Raw genomic sequence first — 19,940 nt, 5'->3', positions numbered from 1 at the left:
CTTCATAGTGCTTTACAGCCCCTCTCTAAGCAGTTTACAGAGTCAGCATATTGCCCCCAACAATCTGGGTCCTAATTTACCCACCTCGGAAGGAAGGAAGGCTGAGTCAACCTTGAGCCTGGTGAGATTCAAACTGCCAAATTGCAGGTAGATAGCAGTCAGCGAATTAGCTGGCAGTACTGCATTCTAACCACTGTGTCACTGCGGCTCTTATGTATTATAGATGAATATAGTATAAATTCTGGGACAATCAATATTATAGTATTGTAGGGTTCTAGTCTGGTTGAAATTATTTTAAAAATCAAGGATGAGAGATGACTTTCGGAGAATGTAAAAGGTTGCAATACAAGGAAGAGCATCTAGGCTAAAGCTGCTATATCCTAAAGAGGATGATGCAGGCTTGTAAGCAGGGCAGATAGTCAGAACTTTTGTCTAAAAAATCCCTTCAGGAGAGAAATAAGAAAATAAAGGGAAATTTTCATCTAAACCAGGGGTCTCCAATCTTGGCCACTTCAAGATTTGTGGACTTCAACTCCCAGAGTTCCTCAGCTAGCTGGCTGATGAATTCTGGGAGTTGAAGTCCACAAGTCTTAAAGTTGCCAAGGTTGGAGACCCCTGATCTAAACCAAACCAAACAAGTTGGGAACATAGGAAATCTCTCCCCAAACCCCATCAAGTTACCAGATTGTAACAAGAGTAACCAACAAAGCAAGGACTTAGGGGGATAAAGGGTATCCTGGAGACTGTCCACTTTTTGAATCATGTTTGGATCCAGACTGGGTAGCTTTAATCCCTCTGATTAGTGCTTAGCAGCCTAGTAGAGGGTTTTGCTAAGTATGGATGAGTATGTGTGTGGAAGAGCAAATAAATGTACATTGTAACCATAAAGTTTTGCTGTTATTTGAAATTCACTGGGGCTCTGCGTATGTAACCTCTGTATATCCCATTATTTTCAACTGTATTATTATTCTATCTTCTTACAAAAACATCTCTAACTAAGCAGTTTAAACAGCTTAACTATCAATATCAATATCAGCTTAACTATCAATAGCAAGATCATATCAATTAACAATTTGTGAGAAAATTATATTGCTGGACACATTATACCTTATCATGGTACTTGGATAATTTCTAGGCTCTATAATGGAACTTGAACATAAAAACTCCAATATAAAATAATTTTTTGTGTTTGTCCTTTGCCCTGTATTATTCCTTTTCTTTAAGGAAAAAGGCACACACAAATACATGCACACTGTGTGTGTATGTACATATACATACACACACAGAGAGATTGTTGATTTTCTTTAAAATGTCATATATGATTTCTTTCAAGCAACCAAATGAAAGGGATAAGTCAGTACTTAAATTCTTTAGTATAAATGAAATATAGGGCAAGCAAATAAGAAAATATAAGTGTTTTTGTCTAGTTGGAGGCAGTGATAGGAAAAAGTCCACAAGAGGGTGTAGTTAGTCTGATTATATTTTGAGTCCTATTTTCTGGAGGCCTATGTGAATAAAAACATTTACATTTCTTTCTTTGTCTAAGCTTTTTGATAAGAGAGCTTTAGTTAACTGTTTTGATGTCTTTGACTTTCTTCTTTATTCCATTATGTAAATTACATTTATTAAAAAGGATGGTCCTATTTTTATTTTTTTCCCTCTTCCCTCTCCCCTCTCATCCATAGAACCAGCAGAATAACCATTTTTTGTTCTAAAACAATTCGCTTATATTAGATTTTGATTGTTTGGGACTGGAGGAACTTTCCAGGGATGCAATATGTTCTAATGTTATGTTATTAACGAAGCGGGGTGGAGTTAGTTTCTATGCATTGCTTTTGTTTGTTACATTGCATGTTACTTAGGTGACTACATAAATTGAACTGGTAAAAAAGAAATCAAGTATATCTCTGAACAAAAAACACTTGTTTTTGCATGCTTTCTCTGTAAATTGTCTGTAAATAATTGTCTGCAAATGTTATAAAATTACCTTAGCCTAATTCGTGCACTTCCCCATGTTGTTTTCTTTAATGACATGAGAACAAATAAAGAAGGGGGGAAAGTCAGAATCCTGCCTTTGTGCTTAACTGGTGAAGCATTTGACCTTACAAGTGACCAGGAATGACAGTGATTTAAGGTTAGCCATATCACAGTCACAGCTTATTGTTGGAAAGAAAAGACTGAGGCAGGTTACCTTGACAACATCTCCCAGCTGCACTGAAAATTAAAGGAAACACAAATCTTTCAGTTATGGCGAAGAATAGCAAAGATGTTTGTTACCAGTTTAGTTAAAAATAAAATTTACTCCCAGAGAAAATCAGTGTTAGCCATCCTAAGCAAAATTGCCTGTCATTTTTATCGTGTTTCTTATTATAAAACTGATGAGAAAGCACAGAGATTTATAGCTGCACAAAGCAATAGGTAGAATAATAACTAGCAATGTATTATAGTCAGGACTGTTCAGAAGTTTTTCTCTTTCTCTGAAGAAATTGTACAGGTCGCCTGCAGGTCTAAGAAGGGTTTAAAGTACTGAACAGGAAGAAAGCAAAATATATATATATAATAATAATCAAGAACTCCTAGTTCGTCAACAGCAGCTGTCTCCACAGGAAATGCTGCTTTCAAGAGTAATATAGCCTGGCATAGTTCTAAATTAATGAAGTAGCTCACAGGAAACATGAAGTAGAACTAGCAATAAATATTTTCTGCTTATTACAAATATCAGCATATTAAATGAACATGGTTCCAAACATAAAATGATACCGTGCAAAGTTTTCTAACTGATTTTTCTTTGCATACCTTGTCAGAATCCTCTTGAGGTTCAAAGTATGCTTTTATTTATTTTTAGCATGTGGCATGACAATGCCAGGGAAATCTATAAATGATGGACACAATGCAGTCCTGAGAAACTATATTGATTGTTCATTCTGTTCAGCACTTGTGGGCCTTGGAGTGCCACAGGAAACAAACTAGGATACACCATCTGACTTGGATGTAGTCTTGGATTGTTGTCGCTTCCAAGCTCCTCCTCCAGTCTTGGCTCGCTTTGCCTCATGTTGCACTGCATTTTATCTAGCCAGGTCCAGCACCAGGTTCTGCTCTCAGCATACACAAATGAAGCTAGGCTCCCACCACCACCACCAAGTACCAAATTTATTTATTTATTTATTTATTGGATTTGTATGCCGCCCCTCTCCGTAGACTCGGGGCGGCTAACAACAGTAATAAAAAACATCATGTAAATCCAATACTAAAAACAACTAAAAAACCCTTATTATAAAACTAAGCATGCATACAAACAAACATACCATGCATAAATTATAAAGGCCTAGGGGGAAAGAATGTCTCAATTCCCCCATGCCTGACGACAGAGGTGGGTTTTAAGGAGCTTACGAAAGGCAAGGAGGGTGGGGGCAATTCTAATCTCTGGGAGGAGTTGGTTCCAGAGGGTCAGGGCCGCCACAGAGAAGGCTTTTCCCCTGGCCCCAGACATTGTTTTGTTGACGGGACCTGGAGAAGGCCCACTCTGTGGGACCTAACCGGTCGCTGGGATTCGTGCGGCAGAAGGCGGTCTCGTAGATACCCTGGTCCGGTGCCATGAAGGGCTTTACAGGTCATGTCCAAAACTTTGAATTGTGACCAGAAACTGATCGGCAACCAATGCAGACTGCGGAGTCTACTAAGAGGTCTGTAAGGGGCATGCATAAGCATACCATTGTGTCTACCATCCCTGTCTCAGTCTTCTATTGTCCTAATTTACCTGTACCTACATTGCTTATGTTTATGTCAACACCTGTTATCCTGTACATGTTTTTGACAAACAAATGAATAAAATAAAATGTATGTTTTTTGAACTGCTGGGTAGGGAAGAGCCAGGGAGCAAGTGTTGGGAGCTCACCCTTCTCACAGAGCTGGCCTCAAACCACTGGAATGCAAACTATTTCTGTCCAGCAGTTTCAGCATCACTAAGCCGTTGTAGCACTTCATCGCCAGGTTTCTAGTATTATATGTTTCCACAGAAGAATATACAAATTAAATGTATTTTAGCAGACTATTGTAACTCTACAGTAATTGAGGGATTTCTGCCTTATGCTTGGGATCATAACAAAGAAAGAATGAACTACACATCCCAGAAATGTTTCCAACTTTGAACCTATCACTGGCTATAGAATCTAGATCTGTCTGCTAGGAAATGTCAGAACCTCTTTGTCAGATTTCATATTTAACTCCCTTTAGACCTAAGGGAAGATGGTACATAGAAAGGCTGTAATAACACATGGCAGCTGAGATTCTTTTCAATTTTGATGAAAAGCTTTTTTTTAAAAATTAATAGGCCGATTGAGCAATTAAAAAACAGGAGTTTAAGCCAAATCACTACTGAAAATATTGCCAGTTTCCATGCTGATTAAAGCATTTAAGACACATTATAGCAAATAGTAATTTAAATGCAAGCAAATTAAAACAGATGAATGAAAATAAATTAAAGACCAAGAAGATCAAGATGCATTACCTAGGAACAATAAAGATTATGGAAGAATGGGAAATAAAGCAGCAAACAACAGTTTCAGCAAGAAGATAGTCAGACATGAAGCTTGAATTGCATACTACAGGCAGTAAAATTAGAAATGTTTCTACCAGTGTATTAATGGAGACAATGCAATTAACCAGTCAATACCTGACAAAGAAGAAACGCTGTAGTTCTGGGCGCAGCTGTGGGACAAAGAAATACAAAAAGAATAGAGCTTGGATAAAGGATGTGGATAAGAATAGAAAAGAAGCTGAAATGAAAGAAATTCTAATAACAAAAATGATGGAGAAAATGGCAAGAACTAATCAGCACTAAATGAAGATGAACTGCATGGTTTTTGACTGAAATGTTCACTGCCAAGCAGTTTAACAACCAAGCGATACACACCAAATACTTGTGAACCAACAAGTCTCAAATTGCTAACTTGTGATAGCGGATACAATCCAACAACATCTATCTGAAAACAAGCTCCTTGTTTTCAGTTAAAGCAGAAATTATCTAAACAGCAGAATAATATAGAAGAATCAACTCCTAATAGACAGAATAATTTTGGAAAACTTTGAGAGAAGGAAAACCAACTTGAATGTTGCATGGACTGATTACAAGAAGGCCAGTCTACTCCATGCCTGGAAAATCACGTGTCTAGAAATACAGCGAATCAGTAGAAATATCAACAGCTTTGCATAAAGATGAGCGGTTGAATGGAAGATACAGTTGTTGATTAATGATGATAGACTGAGAAAAGTCAATATCAAGAGAGAAATATGTCAAGGACACTCACTAATACCACTATTGTTTGTCACTGAATTGATTTATCTGTCAACAATTCTAAACAAGTTAGCCATGGCTATCAAACATCAAGAACATCTGCCAGGCTAATAAACATGGACAATCTGAAACTGTACAGAAAAATACCATTCAAAATTGAATCACTACTAACAGAACAGAATTTGTTTTATTGGCAAAGTGTGTTTGTGCAGTGTGAGATGTGCTGGGTGCAGGATAATCTTAAAATGAGGCAACCATTTCCAAGCTATATGCTTCATTATTATTTGGGCCATTACAACAATTACCCTGCTCTGAGGATACCGATTTTCACCAGAACCTGCATTAGCAAACAGATAAGAAAACTGAAAAGCCAGAGGTGAAAATAACAACAAAGTTCTGGAAAGATCTCTGGGAAGTCGAAAAGGACTATAACAGGACTGCTGGGTGGATAAAGGAGTTTGAGAAGGAATTCTCAGGGAGAAATATGCAGCAGTTGGAGATAACATCTGAAATGATTGCAGAAAGAATGAAGAGGGTAAAGAACTGGACATCCCCTGGCACTGATCAGGTGCATGGTTTTTGGCTGAAATATCTGACCAGCCTGCATACAAAAATGGCCAAATTGTTCAACAAAATGCTGCAGACAGGAAATATCAGTGAATGGCTTACAACTGGCAGAAAGATGTAGCGAAAGGAGCCATACCAGGAAACTACAGGCCAATAACCTGTTTGCCGACCATGCTCAAACTGCTGACAGGTATCATAGCTGACAGAATTCAGAACTACCTAGAAGAAAATGACATCATGCCAGTGGAGCAAAAGGGCAATAAAAGACGAAGTAGAGGTACAAAAGACCAGCTCCTAATTGACAAAATGATTTCGGAGAACTGTAAGAACAGGAAAACAAACCTATACATGACCTGGATTGACTACAAGAAAGCCTTTGACTCATTGCCACACAGCTGGATCATAAAATGCCTGGAAGTCATTGGAGTCAATGAAAACATCAGGAAATTCGATGTTAGAAATTCGATGTTAGAAAAGACGATGAAATATTGGAAGACTGAGTTTTTTGTTGGGAATGAAAGCTATGGCCTGATCAACATCAGAAGGGGCATCTTCCAGGGGGATTCTTTGTCCCCATTGCTATTCATCATCGCTATAATCCTGCTGTCACTCATCCTACAGAAAACAAACCTAGGCTACCAAACTGCTAGGAATTCACCAAAAATTTCACACCTGCTGTATATGGATGACCTGAAGTTGTACGGAAAATCAGAAACTGAGATACAGTCACTAACCAACACTGTGCGAATCTTCAGCAATGACATCAGTATGGAGTTTGGCCTGGATAAATGTGCCACAGTGGCACTGAAAAAGGGGAAAATCACTGAAAGTGAGGGCATTGAAATGCCAAATGGTCAAACCATGAAATGCCACCAGCCAGAAGCCTACAGATACTTGGGCATCTTGCAACTGGATAATATCAAGCATGGCCATGTGAAAATTGTGATCAGCAAAGAGTACATCCAGAGAACCAGAAAAATTTTGAAGAGCAAACTGAATGGTGGCAACACTATCAAGGCTATAAATACTTGGGTCATACCTGTCATTAGATACCCAGCTGGCACAGTGAACTGGACTCAAGAAGAGCTGGACAACCTGGACAGGAAAACCAGAAAATTAATGATGATCCATCATGCACTACACCCCCGCAGTGACGTTGACAGGCTGTATTTACCAAGGAAAATAGGCGGCAGAGGACTTTTGCAAATGAAGCAGATAGTGGAAGAAGAGAAGCATGCATTAGCTGACTATGTGAAGGAGAGCAAAGAGTCAGCATTGATGGAGGTCAACAATAGGAAGCTTCTCAAGGTGAAGCAAACTAAGGACAAGTACAGAAAAACTGTAACTCAATGTCTTATGGACAGTTGGTGGAACAAAGCATTGCATGGCCAATTCTTCTAGAAGATTGAAGGCAAAGTGGATAAGGAAAAGACCTGGTCATGGCTTACAAGTGAAACACTCAAAAAGGAGACAGAAGGACTAATACTGGCGGCACAAGAACAGGCCATTAGAACAAATGCTGTCAAAGCCAGAATTGAAAAAAAACAGACGATCCAAAGTGCAGACTCTGTAAAGAAACAGATGAAACAATCGATCACATACTCAACTGCTGCAAAAAGATCACACAGACTGACTACAAACATAGACATGATGCTGTGGCACAGGTGATCCACTGGAACTTGTGCCGGAACTACCATTTACCAGTGAGAAAGAACTGGTGGGATCATAAGCCCGAAAAAGTGGTCAAAAATGAGCAAGCAAAACTACTGTGGGACTTCCGACTTCTGACTGACCGAATTCTGAAGCATAACACACCAGACATCCTGATTGTGGAGAAAAAGAAAGTATGGATCATAGACATCGCAATCCTGGGGGACAGCAGAATTGAGGAGAAGCAGCTAGAGACATTAGTGAAATACGAAGATCTAAAAATCGAGCTGAAACGACTTTGGCATAAGCCAGTGAAAGTGATCCCAGTGGTACTTGGCACGCTGGGCACAGTGCCAAAAGATCTCAGCGGACATTTGAAAACCATCGGAATTGACAAAATCTCCATCTGTCAATTGCAAAAGGCTACTTTACTGGGATCGGCAAACATAATTCGCCGCTACATCACGCAGTCCTAGGTGCTTGGGAAGTGCCTGATTGGTGATGGAATACGAAATCCAGCATAGTGATCTCGTTTGCTGTGTTGTATTGACATAATAATAATAATACAGTGATCCCTCGATTTTCGCGGTCTCGATTTTCGCGAAACGCTATACCACGGTTTTTCAAAAAATATTAATTAAAAAATACTCCACGGTTTTTTTTGCTATACCACGGTTTTTCCCACCCGATGACATCATACGTCATCACCAAGAGTCACTTCTCTGTCTCTTTTTCTTTCTTTCCTGTCATTCTCTGCTTCAATCATTTTCTCATTTCTCTTTTTTTCTCCCCTTTTTTCTATCATTTCTCTCTCTCTTTCTTCCTCTCTCACACTCTCTTACTCCCTCTCTCATCTCTTTCTTTCCTTCTCTCTCTTTCCTTCTCTCTCCCCCCCTCCACTTGCCCACGAGAAGAAAAAAAGCAACCTCTGCCGGGCAGCTCCCCTTGTGCCCCCGCTTTGTGCCTGCCTCTTGTCCCTCTCTTTTGGGGATTTTTTTTCCTTTTCTTTTTTCGCCTTTGGTCTCCCATTAAACCAAGGAGAATGTGAAAAGGGGGGGGAAATGCCCAGGAGGAAGCAGGAGCAACCCAAGCGCCTCAATAAAAACTCCTTTTCGAAGAGCAAGTGGGGAACCCGGCGGGGTGGATGGCGGCGGCGGCGTGTGTGTGTGTGGTGGTGGGGATAGGATAGAGAGGGACCCGGGAGAGTTCGGGTCTGCTGCTTGGCTGCCGCTGAGGAGAAGCGCGGGGAGGGCGAGAGAGGGAGATCGTGGCATGCGAGGTCCCTGCAGAGCAGAGGGGGTGGCTGAGGCGGCGGAGGCGTAGCGGCGGCGGCAGGCGAGCTTGGAGCCTTGCTTCGCCTCCTTCGCTGCAATAAAAACGAAGGGGTCAGTCGCAGCCTCGGCGAGCCGAAGGTTTCCACGGCTCTGACCCAGAGCAGGAAGGGCTGGTGGGGGCGGCGAATCCACCTCCCCAGCCACCGGAGGGAGATCGGGCTGGTGGGGGCGGCGAATCCACCTCCCCAGCCACCGGAGGGAGATCGGGCTGGTGGGGGCGGCGAATCCACCTCCCCAGCCACCGGCTCCACCATCTGCGCATGCGCGGCCAGGGAAAAAAGGGCGCGCATGCGCAGATGGTGTTTTTACTTCCGCACCACTATACCACGGAAAATCGATTATTGCGGGAGGTCTTGGAACATAACCCCCGCGATAATCGAGGGATCACTGTAATGGTAATGGTAATAATAATAATAATTTATTTATTAGATTTGTATGCCGCCCCTTTCCGTGGACTCATGGTGGCTAATAATAATAATAATGCTAATAGTAGTAGTAGTAATAATAATAATAATAATAATAATAATAATAATGGAGAAATCAAGCTGGCCTATAAGCAAAAAACAAATGAATAGAAGAAAGGCTTAGCAAGGCAAAATATTGCATGACTAATCTAAACAAAAACAATTACCCTAGTAGGTAAAATAGATAACAACATGGTCAATATGGTTGTCTTCTTAATGGTTAAGAGGACAAAAGTTCAAGAAAGAGAATGAGGGGATTCTGGCTAATAAGGCATAAGATTAAGTCTTAAGAACAAAAAAAAATATACAGAGCCAGAATTGAGAAGATAGCAACAGATTGCAAATGTTGGCCCTGCAAGTAAGCTGAAGAACAGTGGGCCACCTGGTTAGTTCTGTAAGAGCACAGGGACTGACTATAAACAGAAACATAAAATAGCAAGAATAAGGCACTGAAATATCTGCAAGAAATTTGCCTACTAAGAACAAAACTATTTTGTGACCACAAAATAGACAAAGTAATAGAAAATGAAGAAGCTAAAGCTTCTTTAGAATTCAAACAACAAAAAAGCAATTGTCACGTAACACCCCACACTTAACTAGCAATGTTTCTATATGACCATGCCAGGCATTTTAGGAACAGAAAGAAAATCAGGATACTCACTCCAAAGCACTAATAAAAGTACAAAATGTACTTCTGGGGGGGAAAAACATTTTAAAAAATAGCAAATTATTAAATAGGAAAGTTAGTTTGAAAAGATGCTATTGTAAGATGCTCTTAGGAAGAGTTTGAAAATGTACAATGTGCTTACAAGCATTTTAATTCTCTGATCTGTACCATATAGATTTTAGTAAAGTAAAATTCACATTTTATTTGTTTATTTGAATTAATTAGCCACTCAACTCCAGTGGACTCTACATTCAAGTATTACTTCAATGAAGTGGTTGGATTCCCTATAATACAAACAGCCTGGTGCACAAGCTTTCTCAAGCAGACAATGGAATTCAGCAGTCACTCAAACAGGGGCAGGTTCCAAATTTTTTACTGCCACTCTGTGGCCGTGGCTTATTTTATGGGTGTGGCTTGTGGCCATGTGATGGTGGGTGTGGTTCATGGCTATGTGACTGGGTGGGAGTGGCCTTACGGTCATGTGACTGAATGGGGGGTGTTGCTGGCTGGACATGTGACTGGGTGGGCGTGGTCAACTTGATGTCACTCACGTAAAGTATTAGGGTTAGATTCCCTGGACTCTCCTCACATCAAACGCTTCAATGAGATACAATTTCTCTATCTATTTACTACTACTAAACATACGAAATATACTATTTAATCCTATGTATATATGCTATATGTGTACATACATATTACACACAGGCACACCAAAATATACATTATCTACTAATATATAAAGCCCTATATGGCATCGGGCCAGAATATCTCTGAGACCGCCTTCTGCCCATGAGTCCTAGCGACCGGTTAGGTCCCACAGAGTCATCCTTCTCCAGGTCCTGTCAACTAGACAATGTCGTTTGGTGGGACCTAGGGCAAGAGCCTTCTCTGTGGGGCCCCCCAGTCCTTTGAAATCAGCTCCCCCCGGAGATTCGCACTGTCCCCACCCGCCTCGCCTTCCGTACAAGCTTAAAGAGCTATTTATGCCGCCAGGCTTGGGGCCATTAAACTCTAGCCCCCTGGCAGATGAGTGCAATATGTTTTGTTGTGTGAATGGTAATGAATAATTTTAAATCTTATTAGTGTTTTTTTAACACTAATTAATTCAATTTTAGTCATATTGTAGTCATAAGTCAAGGAGTATATCTGTCTTCCACTGCATGGCAGCTTTGTCCTAGTAAACTCCTTCTCCTTTCTGGCAATTTTCCTCTCTGTTAGAGGCACCAATATAATCCAGACAATATAACACGAGGTTGGACTAGATGACCTCTAAGATATCTTCCAGCCTTAAATTTCTGTGGTGTTTGAAAGTATTTCTGAAGCCATGTCTAAATTTAAAAAAAAAACCAGGGTCGTTCCTGCTGATCTACTACACAGTCCATCCAAGGCCTTGTTTGACACTTGGAATAAAAGGTTGGTAGAGTTTCTGCATTGGATTGCACCTATGCAACCACCTCTAATGGAGCCATCATTGTCTATGGTTTACAGAGGAGCTGAGGGAGTTCAAACAAGAGAGGAGATGTCTACATCATCACTGGCACTCTATTGTGGTCAAAATTACTTCTCATGATGGAAAGCGGTGGCAAGTATTTTTCCACCCTTATTGCATCTGCAGATAGTGGTCCTGCAACATTGTTTAAGGTGGCAGAGTTTCTCCTTTTGCAGGATTATTCAGAAAAATTTCCTCAGCATGCTCAAAACTATTCATGATTGGATGCTAGCTTTTTTATAGGACTAGGTGAGATGCCTGGGGCAAAGCCTTGCCCACTAATCTGGAAGTGGTGATCTGTTGGGCATGATGAAGTGAACAGAGTCCTTAGGGAGTATGAGCTCAGCTACCTGCTACCATGTTCATTTGACACTTGCTTATATATCTATATTGCAATATAGGTTATACTTAATACGTTTAACAAGTTACTGCTATCAATATTTATATGTTTCTAAATTTTACAGTACTTCTTTCACTAAAAAGCTAAAAAAAATCAATGAAATAATGGGAAAGAACTCAAAAGAAACTCTAAATCTATGAGATGACTTCTGAAGTAACTTAAAAAGTCAATCCAAAAAGTAATGCATGTGATGAAGTAATGATGTGAAATATTTGCTCTTATGACTCTACACTTGGTTGCCTTGCCTCTTGCTTTCCCCTCCTCCCTTCTCTCTTTCTCAAAGCTCTGATACTCTTTGTGTTAGAATAATGATCATGGAAACTGTTAAATAAGGAGATTCAATCACTTGCAAAGTATTTATCCTGACACTATATTGTAGAAGAATTAAAATAACATATAAAACAAGGGGAAGCAATTAAACATATTCTTTTTCTATAATCATTCTACAAGTGGAATTAACCAATGAAAATATTGCCAAAAGATTTTCTTGCTATTAACATAAGTATGACTAGAAGTAATTTTTATTGATATCTGTATGAACATATTTCTGAAACTTTTTTCAGTATTGAAGTACTATCCAAACAATAGTACAAATATATGTATATTATGAAAGGAGTGGAAGTGCAAGGCCCAGAATAGTTTATCGCACTGACATGCTCAAATGGCTGAATGGGATTAGTGATCAATTTAGAAAGATTAGTGAAATAAATCAGGAACATCTAAAGTTCATGCAGGTTTCAATTTCAGCTTGTGTAACTGTCACAATTATGAATGCATGTGGAGTTACTGATGCAAAATTATAAAACTGTAATCAATTCATTAACCCCACAAATTCAACTTCTAGTTTCTAAATGAGCACCCTAGAGTTTCACCAAAATAAATATTCAAAATCACAGGTCACCAACCTGTGGTCCATGGGCCATTGGCGGTCTACGAGAAAAGTTTGGTGGTCCATGGAAAAATTTTGGCCCCTGGGCTGGATATGGCCGAGAGCAATTAATCCAGCCTGCGTGTGGGAACATAAGGCTGCACAGCCCAACATCACCCCACCCACATGCCAATCACCACTCTTAAGGCTGAATGTAAACCTAACCTCAATATATTTGTGGCAGCCAGTGGTGCAAGGCAGCCCTTGTCTCCTACTGTCCATTGCAGGTGCTAGCTCAGCCCCATACAAACTCATTCCTTGAGGAGCGCTCACTAAAGCAATGTGGGAAATTTCGGCCGGGCTCCTCGACAAATATGTTTGCAGGGGTGCAAGCTAGTGTCCGCAATGGACAGCAAACTTCAGCTGCTATTTCCAAATTTCATCACCTGCACAGTTGCACATTTCCAGCCCCATCATGGGCCGGTCCCCTATTCCAGAACTGTGGTAGTCACAGGACTGGCCCTTTAATCATCCTGGAGCAGCTCCTCCACCCAGGTGCAAGAAAAGAAAAAGGAAAGAAGGAAAGAGAAGGAAAGGAAAGGAGAAGGAAAGAAAAGGAAAGGAAAGAAGAAAGGGGAGGAGAGGGGAGGGAAAAGACTACAGCTACGGCTTTGGAATATGGGACTGACTTTTGCAACAACATTAAATAAGCATCAAATATTTTGCAATAATTACACTAACTTTAATAATTTTGTTACAATTAAACCAGCATTAAAAATTTTGTTATGATTAAATAAGCATTCATAATTTTGTTATATTAAATAGGTGCATTTCATATTAATAAAATAGATGTTCATTATTTTACAAAAGTATTTATCTTTTATAAAAAAAAATCATATTAGCGGTCTGTGGGACTTGAAATTATGAATTAGGGTCTATTGGGTTTAAAACTATGAATTTGGTAGTCCCTGAGGTCCAAAAGATTGAGGAACCCTGTTCTAGATTATCTGATGCAAATTTTTAATTAAAGCTATTTGAAAACTATTCTAAATAAGCAGACAAGTAAATACGCAAGTAAGCAAATACCGTAACTACATAGAAATAAAATTATATTAGAAAGTAATCTAGATTGTCACAAAAAAAGCAGAATTTTACATGATGGTTATTTATTATAACCTTAGATTTTATTATATAATGCTTTACACCTTTATCAACATCGGCTAGGGCTTCCTGCTTTCTTAATAAGAAATAAGTACTTGGTATGAGTAATGCATGTGTTTTGCCAAACCTATGGGTTTTTTTCCTTAACAAACATAACCGAGAAAGCTTCTAACACTTGTATAGATAAAATGCTTGGCAAAGCTCCATATTCATACATTTTGAAGTGTTTAAATAAGTTTTAATACATATTTATAACATGCTTTAAAACAACATAAATAACCATTAAGACATATCTTTTCAAATATTTGCTTTATTTTTCATTGATATTATCCGTTGTTCTCCTGCAATTCTATGCATCATGGCACGTATACAGATTTGAATATATTCTATTACATAATTTAATTTTGTAATACAGGAAAGAATTTTCAACAATGGAGGGCTGAGTCAGAATGGAACTACTGGCAGTGAACAGTTAGTTAGCCTGTATTACTGCTTTCTAACCACTGCACCACCATGGCTGTCCAGTAAGGTATCTGCTTACTGGAAGTAACAGCTGGATTTCTTTTACAAAAATAATACAATGAACAGATAGCACAATACCAAACAATAATATAAAACTACACTTACAGTATTTTTCAGAGTATAAGATGCTCTAAAGTATAAGATGCACCTACATTTTGGGGGGAGGAATACAAGGAAAAAAAATCTGCCTCTACCTCCCAACAATTTGCCTCCTTGCAGAAAACAACAAACAACCTGTTTCAATTTCACTTTCAGGAAGCCTGATTTTCACAAGGAAAAAAAATCTGCTTCTGCCTCCTTGCAGCCTGAAACAGTTGATGGTCGGGAGGCCAATCCAATGGACAATCACCTGCTTGTCCTAATCAGGCTGTGCTTCACCTGAAACTGGCTGTTTGCTGTTTTCTGCAAGGAGATAAATTGCTGGGAGGCAGAGGCCAAAGGGTGGGGGCAGATGGGCAGGGCTACACTCAGTGTATAAAACATACCCAAATTTTCAACCTCTTCTTAGGGGGTGGGGTGTCTTGTACTCAGAAAAATATGATATATATATCAGACAACATAGAAAATAAAGAATAATGTCAGATTATAGTTGCTTGGACTGTTTTCATCTTACCTTTCGGAGAGGTTTAAGTTTAGTCTCCATGATGAAGTCATACTTGCAGAGTTCACAGCAACGCGTGTCTGAGCTCTTAATCCATTGATGTAGACAAGCCTGATGAACGAAACGTAGGGTCCCTGTGCAGCGACATGGTGTGATGAGGGGGCTTTCATCATCTCCCTCACAGTGACAGATCCTGATTAGAAGGACAGCAACTCAGTGAGAAGATCTGAAGTTTATTTAGAGCCACTTTTATGGTGGCAGCTGACATTTAAAGCATTAGAAGTATATCCCCTTTGAGATTAGAACCAAAAAATTAATTCCTTTTCCATTTTGCAGCTTTCTATTTCAGGAATCAGCTTTCAATTTTTAGTATTGCTGAAAGGATCTGGCTGCTTTTCTGTATTTCAAACTATTCTATGAGTAAACTGCTTTGTACTGAACACATTAACATGTTCAATTCGTTCATGCTACATATCAATATGCATGTGTGATCAAAGCTTTTCTTTTTAATTTTAAGTCACTTTCTGCATACTGATTTAAGTAGAAAATAATTAGAAGTAATTCAAACAACTTCATATTTGCTTTGGAGTGTTCTGCTTTGAAAAAGTCCTGTGCCTTCTGCTTTTCCTAGAAATAATTCAATTTTGATCTAGTGATTAAGGCACCCAACTATAGTATAGGAAAGTGTGAATTCAAGTCCAACTGATGACGCTGTATCTCATCCTTATGCACCTCACAAGATTATTTCAGGAAAAACAGGAGGCCGGTGTGGTGGATATTTACCCCCTTGAGTTATTTGTAAAAATAATGACAAGATACAAACAAAATAAATATTTTTTTTCCTGGTGGAAATATGTTTTCTTATTTTATTTTATTTATTTTGCAAAGCAGAATAGAAAGAAGGAATCGCTAAGGGAGGAGAGAGTGTAGTATTGTAACTGTGTAAGTTCATATCTCTGGCTAAAACAAACAGAGCTATATGCAACTTGGAAAGGAATATACAGCTAATTCTTGCGTATTTAGCGACTGCTCAAATTTGGAGCAGTACTGAAAAAGTAATTTTACAACAAGTGCTCACATTTCCTCTGTTGCAGGACTCCATAATCAGTAGGAGGTATCATAGCATGCTGCAGTCAAATGATCACTGTGTGCTTCACATCTGACTTCCAACAAGCAAAGTTAATGAAGAAGCTGACAGTAAAGTCACAGGTTTCAGTGACATTATTTCTTGTTTAATGACCACCCATCATTTGCTTAATAATTGCAGTGGAAGTGAGCTCTGTTGCAGTCATGTGATGTGATGACTGTATCACTTAGTAATGGAGTTGCCAGTCCCATTTGTTAAGAGAGAACTACTTGCAGTTGTATGAATACTATATTACAAAAGAAACAGAAAACAAATGGCTTCTGGTGGCCAGGAAAGATGTATTTTCCCCCATGTGGGAAACACCAATGTGATGGTGAACTTCTTTTGGTTTGCGTGTCATAAGGGGGAGTGTTGGTGTGCTAGCATGGGTGCACATGCCCACACCCCTTCCCTCTCCCCCATACATCTGCACCTCCCCACACTGCCCCTGTGCATGCACATAATTCTCCTGTCCCTGTGCATGTGCGCAGGCCATGTTGAAGCCTGGGACAGTGAAAAAACAGCCAAAGAGGCAAACTGGAAGTTCGGAAAAATGGACTTCCAGTTTGCCCATTGTGGGTTTTTTTGCAACCCAGAGGGTTCAGGTTCAGCTTCCCAAAGTCCTGGAGTGCAAAAAACAGAACATTGGGCAAACCGGAAGTGTGTATTCTGAACTTCTATTTTGTCCATTGCGCTGTTTTTTGCACTCCGAGGCTATAGGAAACTTTTCTGAACCCTCCAGAGTGCAAGAAACAGCACAATGGGCAAACCAGAAGTCTGTTTTTTCGAACTTCCAGTTTGCCTGTTCGGTGGTTCTTGCACTCTATGGATTCAGGGAAGCTCTCCTGAAGCTTCCGGAGGGTAAAACAGCCTTTCCCAAGGCCAAAAATCAGCTGGTTAGTGCGCGCATACGCACTGGAGCTGACACAGGGCAATGCCTCGCGTGCCCTCCAATATAACTCTGCGTGGTTCCCCATGATGGCTATATACAGTTTTCAAATCTAATGCTATGTAATGTTCCAAATTTATTATTACCGTATTTTTCGCTCTATAAGACGCACCTGCTGATAAGACGCACCTAGATTTTAGAGGAGGAAAATAGAAAAAAAATATTTTGAGCCAAAAAGGGGAGAGGAAGAGAGGAAGGAGTGAAAGAAGGGAGTGAGGGAGGAAAGAAGGGAGGAAGGAAAAGGAAAGCAAGAAATGGAGGGAGGAAAGGAAGGAAGGAAGGAAAGAAAGAAAGAAAGAAAGAAAGGGGGAAGGGACAGGAACAGAGGAAGGAAGCAAGGAAACTTATGAAAGGGGAGAGTAAGAGAGGAAGGACTGAAGGGAGAGAGGGAGGGAAGAAGGTAGGAAGGAGAAAGAAAAGAAGAAATAGAGGAAGGGAAGGGAAAAGAGAGAAAGAAAAAGAGCAAGAAAGAAAGCAAGAAAGAGAGAAAGAAAGAAAATGAAAGAGAAATAAAAATAGAGAGGGGGAATGAAAGAAATGGAAGGAGGGAAGGAAGGAGAGAAAGAAAGAGAAAGAAAGAAAGCAAGAGAAAGAAAAAAGAATGAAAGAGCAAGAGAGCAAGAGAGAAAAAGAAAGAAAGAGAGAAAGAAAGAAAGAAAGAAAGAAAGAAAGGCAACTTCAAAGAAAGGCTCACTGAGCATCTCTCGCTCTCTTTCTATCCCTCTTTCTTTCTCTTCCTTTCTCTCTCTCCTCTTCCTTTATCTCCTCTCTCTCCCTCCCTCTCTCTTTCTCTCCCCCCTCTCTCCCCCTTTCCCTCTCTCTTTCTCTCTCTCCCTCTCTTGCTATCTCTCCCCCCTCTCCCTCTCTCTTTCTCTCCCCCCTCTCCCCCCTTTCCCTCTCTCTTTCTCCCTCTCCCTCTCTTTCTCTCTCTCCCCCTCTCTTTCTCTCTCTCTCCCCCTCTTTCTCTCTCTTCTTCTCACTTTCTCTCTCTTGTTTTCTTTCTGTCTCTTTTGCTTTCTCTCTCTCTCACTCTTTCTCTCTTTTTTCTTTCTCACGCTCTTTCTTTCTCTTGTTCTCTCTCTCTTGCTATCTCTTTCTCTCCCCCCCTTTCTCTCACTCTCTCTTTCTCACTTTCTCTCTATCTTGCTGTCTGTTGCTCTCACTCACTCTCGTTCTCTCTCCGTTCTTCTCAGCGGTGACGCGCGCACGCCCTGCCCGCCTCACCTTTGCCGAGAGCACTTTCGTCCCGGGCTCCCAGCAAGGGGGTTGCAGGAGAGGCGGGGCCGGCGAAGGTGATATTCAATGTCGGGGGCGCTCGGGCGGTTGCGCGCGCTCCCTATCTCCCTGCTAGCCCACTCAGAATATTCAAAATAAGAAAAACCTTTGCCGGCAAAGGCTTTTCTTATTTTGAATATTCCGAGTGGGCTAGCAGGGAGATAGGGAGCGCGCGCAACCGCCCGTGCGCCCCCGACATTGAAGACCTCCGCTGAGAAAAACCTTTGCCGGCATTTCCTCTCGGCGTCAAGGAGGCGCAGCGGCGGGCGGAGAGAGGGAAGGGGGGGCAGCGGCATCCCTCCTGGCCTTGGCGGGCCGCCCGACCCTCCCCACCTCCTGCAAATGCGGCGGGCGGCGGGGGGAGAGCGAGGAGCCGGTTCTGGCAGGCGCGGAGCTTGGCTGGCTGGCTGGCGGGGGGAGCGCCGCTGGTGGTGCGGAGGGAGACCCTCCTCCGGGAGGGAGGGGGCCAGGCAGCAGCTAGCCAGCCAGCCGGCGGGATGGCGCTTCCAAGTTCGCAGCCTCCCCCCCCTCCCTGCCTGCATCTTCGCTCCATAAGACGGGGCTGATTTTTCTTCCTACTTTGGGAGGAAAAAAACTGCGTCTTATGGAGCGAAAAATACGGTATTTACTATTATTTGCCTGTTTATAAGACTTTTTTCCATCATGTAATAAACAATAAAAAAACAGGATCCACTAAGATAACCATTTAGAATGAATATGACAAACACTGTAAAGAAATTCTAAAAAATTTCACAGTACTGTATATGAAAATATAAAGAACTAGGTATTCTTAAATATGAAAATGGATTATATATTGGAGTTATGATGATAATGTGAAACATTAAAAATGTTTCTGAAACAAAAACAATTAAAATATGAGGAAATTAAATATTTAGAATAACTTCTATCTTATGTGCAAGTTATCTATAGAAGAGAACTATGGAGTTATTTTCTATATTTTTTCAATTTTTAAAAATTTCTGGGCACATATTAGTTATAGTTATTATAGTTGCAGTGACCTACAAAATATTTACTACTGGAGAAGAGCCTAATGCTGAGAACGTTTGAGGGCAAAAGAAGGTGATAACAGGGAATGAGGTGGTTGGATGGAGTCACTGAAGCAGTTGGCGTGAGCTTAAATGGACTGCAGGGGATGGTAGAGGACAGGAAGGCCTGGGGGAACATTGTCCATGGGGTCACGATGGGTTGGACACGACTTTGCAAGTAACAACAACAAAATATTTTAACAGTCACTGAGTTTCTACTAGAACAATTATCTACAGCTTAGAAACATAGAATTTCCCCATATTTGATCTTTTGCATTTATATTCTTTGTAGATGAAAAATTCAGTTTATCTATCATATTGAGGTGTATCAATCAGCTAATTTACAATTTATATCTATCAAGGTTTAGAGTGCGGAATTTGATTTGAAATTAAGACTTAAATGCAATAAGATTTTATTGAATACAGGATTCAGCCAGAGAATTTAATTCAAAATGTATTCAGCCAATTCATTATTTGGGAAGTAAATACAATGGTATAGATCAGGGGTGTCAAACTGAGGGCCCAGAG

At 40.4% G+C, this 19,940-nt stretch overlaps 1 protein-coding gene across 9 annotated transcripts in view; it reads right to left on the bottom strand.

Annotated features, from left to right (window-relative positions):
• The window catches only part of MARCHF1 (membrane associated ring-CH-type finger 1), a 178,925-nt gene that overhangs the window by 26,664 nt on the left and 132,321 nt on the right, over window positions 1-19,940 (bottom strand). For all 9 annotated transcript variants that reach the window (XM_070757271.1, XM_070757273.1, XM_070757279.1 and 6 more), the window contains one exon: window positions 15,029-15,209. In XM_070757271.1, the coding sequence (XP_070613372.1) occupies window positions 15,029-15,209 (181 nt within the window). The remainder of the gene's footprint in view (window positions 1-15,028; window positions 15,210-19,940) is intronic.

The sequence above is a fragment of the Erythrolamprus reginae genome, chromosome 7 (genome assembly GCF_031021105.1).
Source record: "Erythrolamprus reginae isolate rEryReg1 chromosome 7, rEryReg1.hap1, whole genome shotgun sequence".
NCBI classification, from domain to species: Eukaryota; Metazoa; Chordata; class Lepidosauria; order Squamata; family Dipsadidae; genus Erythrolamprus; species Erythrolamprus reginae.
Note: the sequence above shows the minus strand (reverse complement) of the source record. Positions and strands in the feature narration are given on the sequence as shown.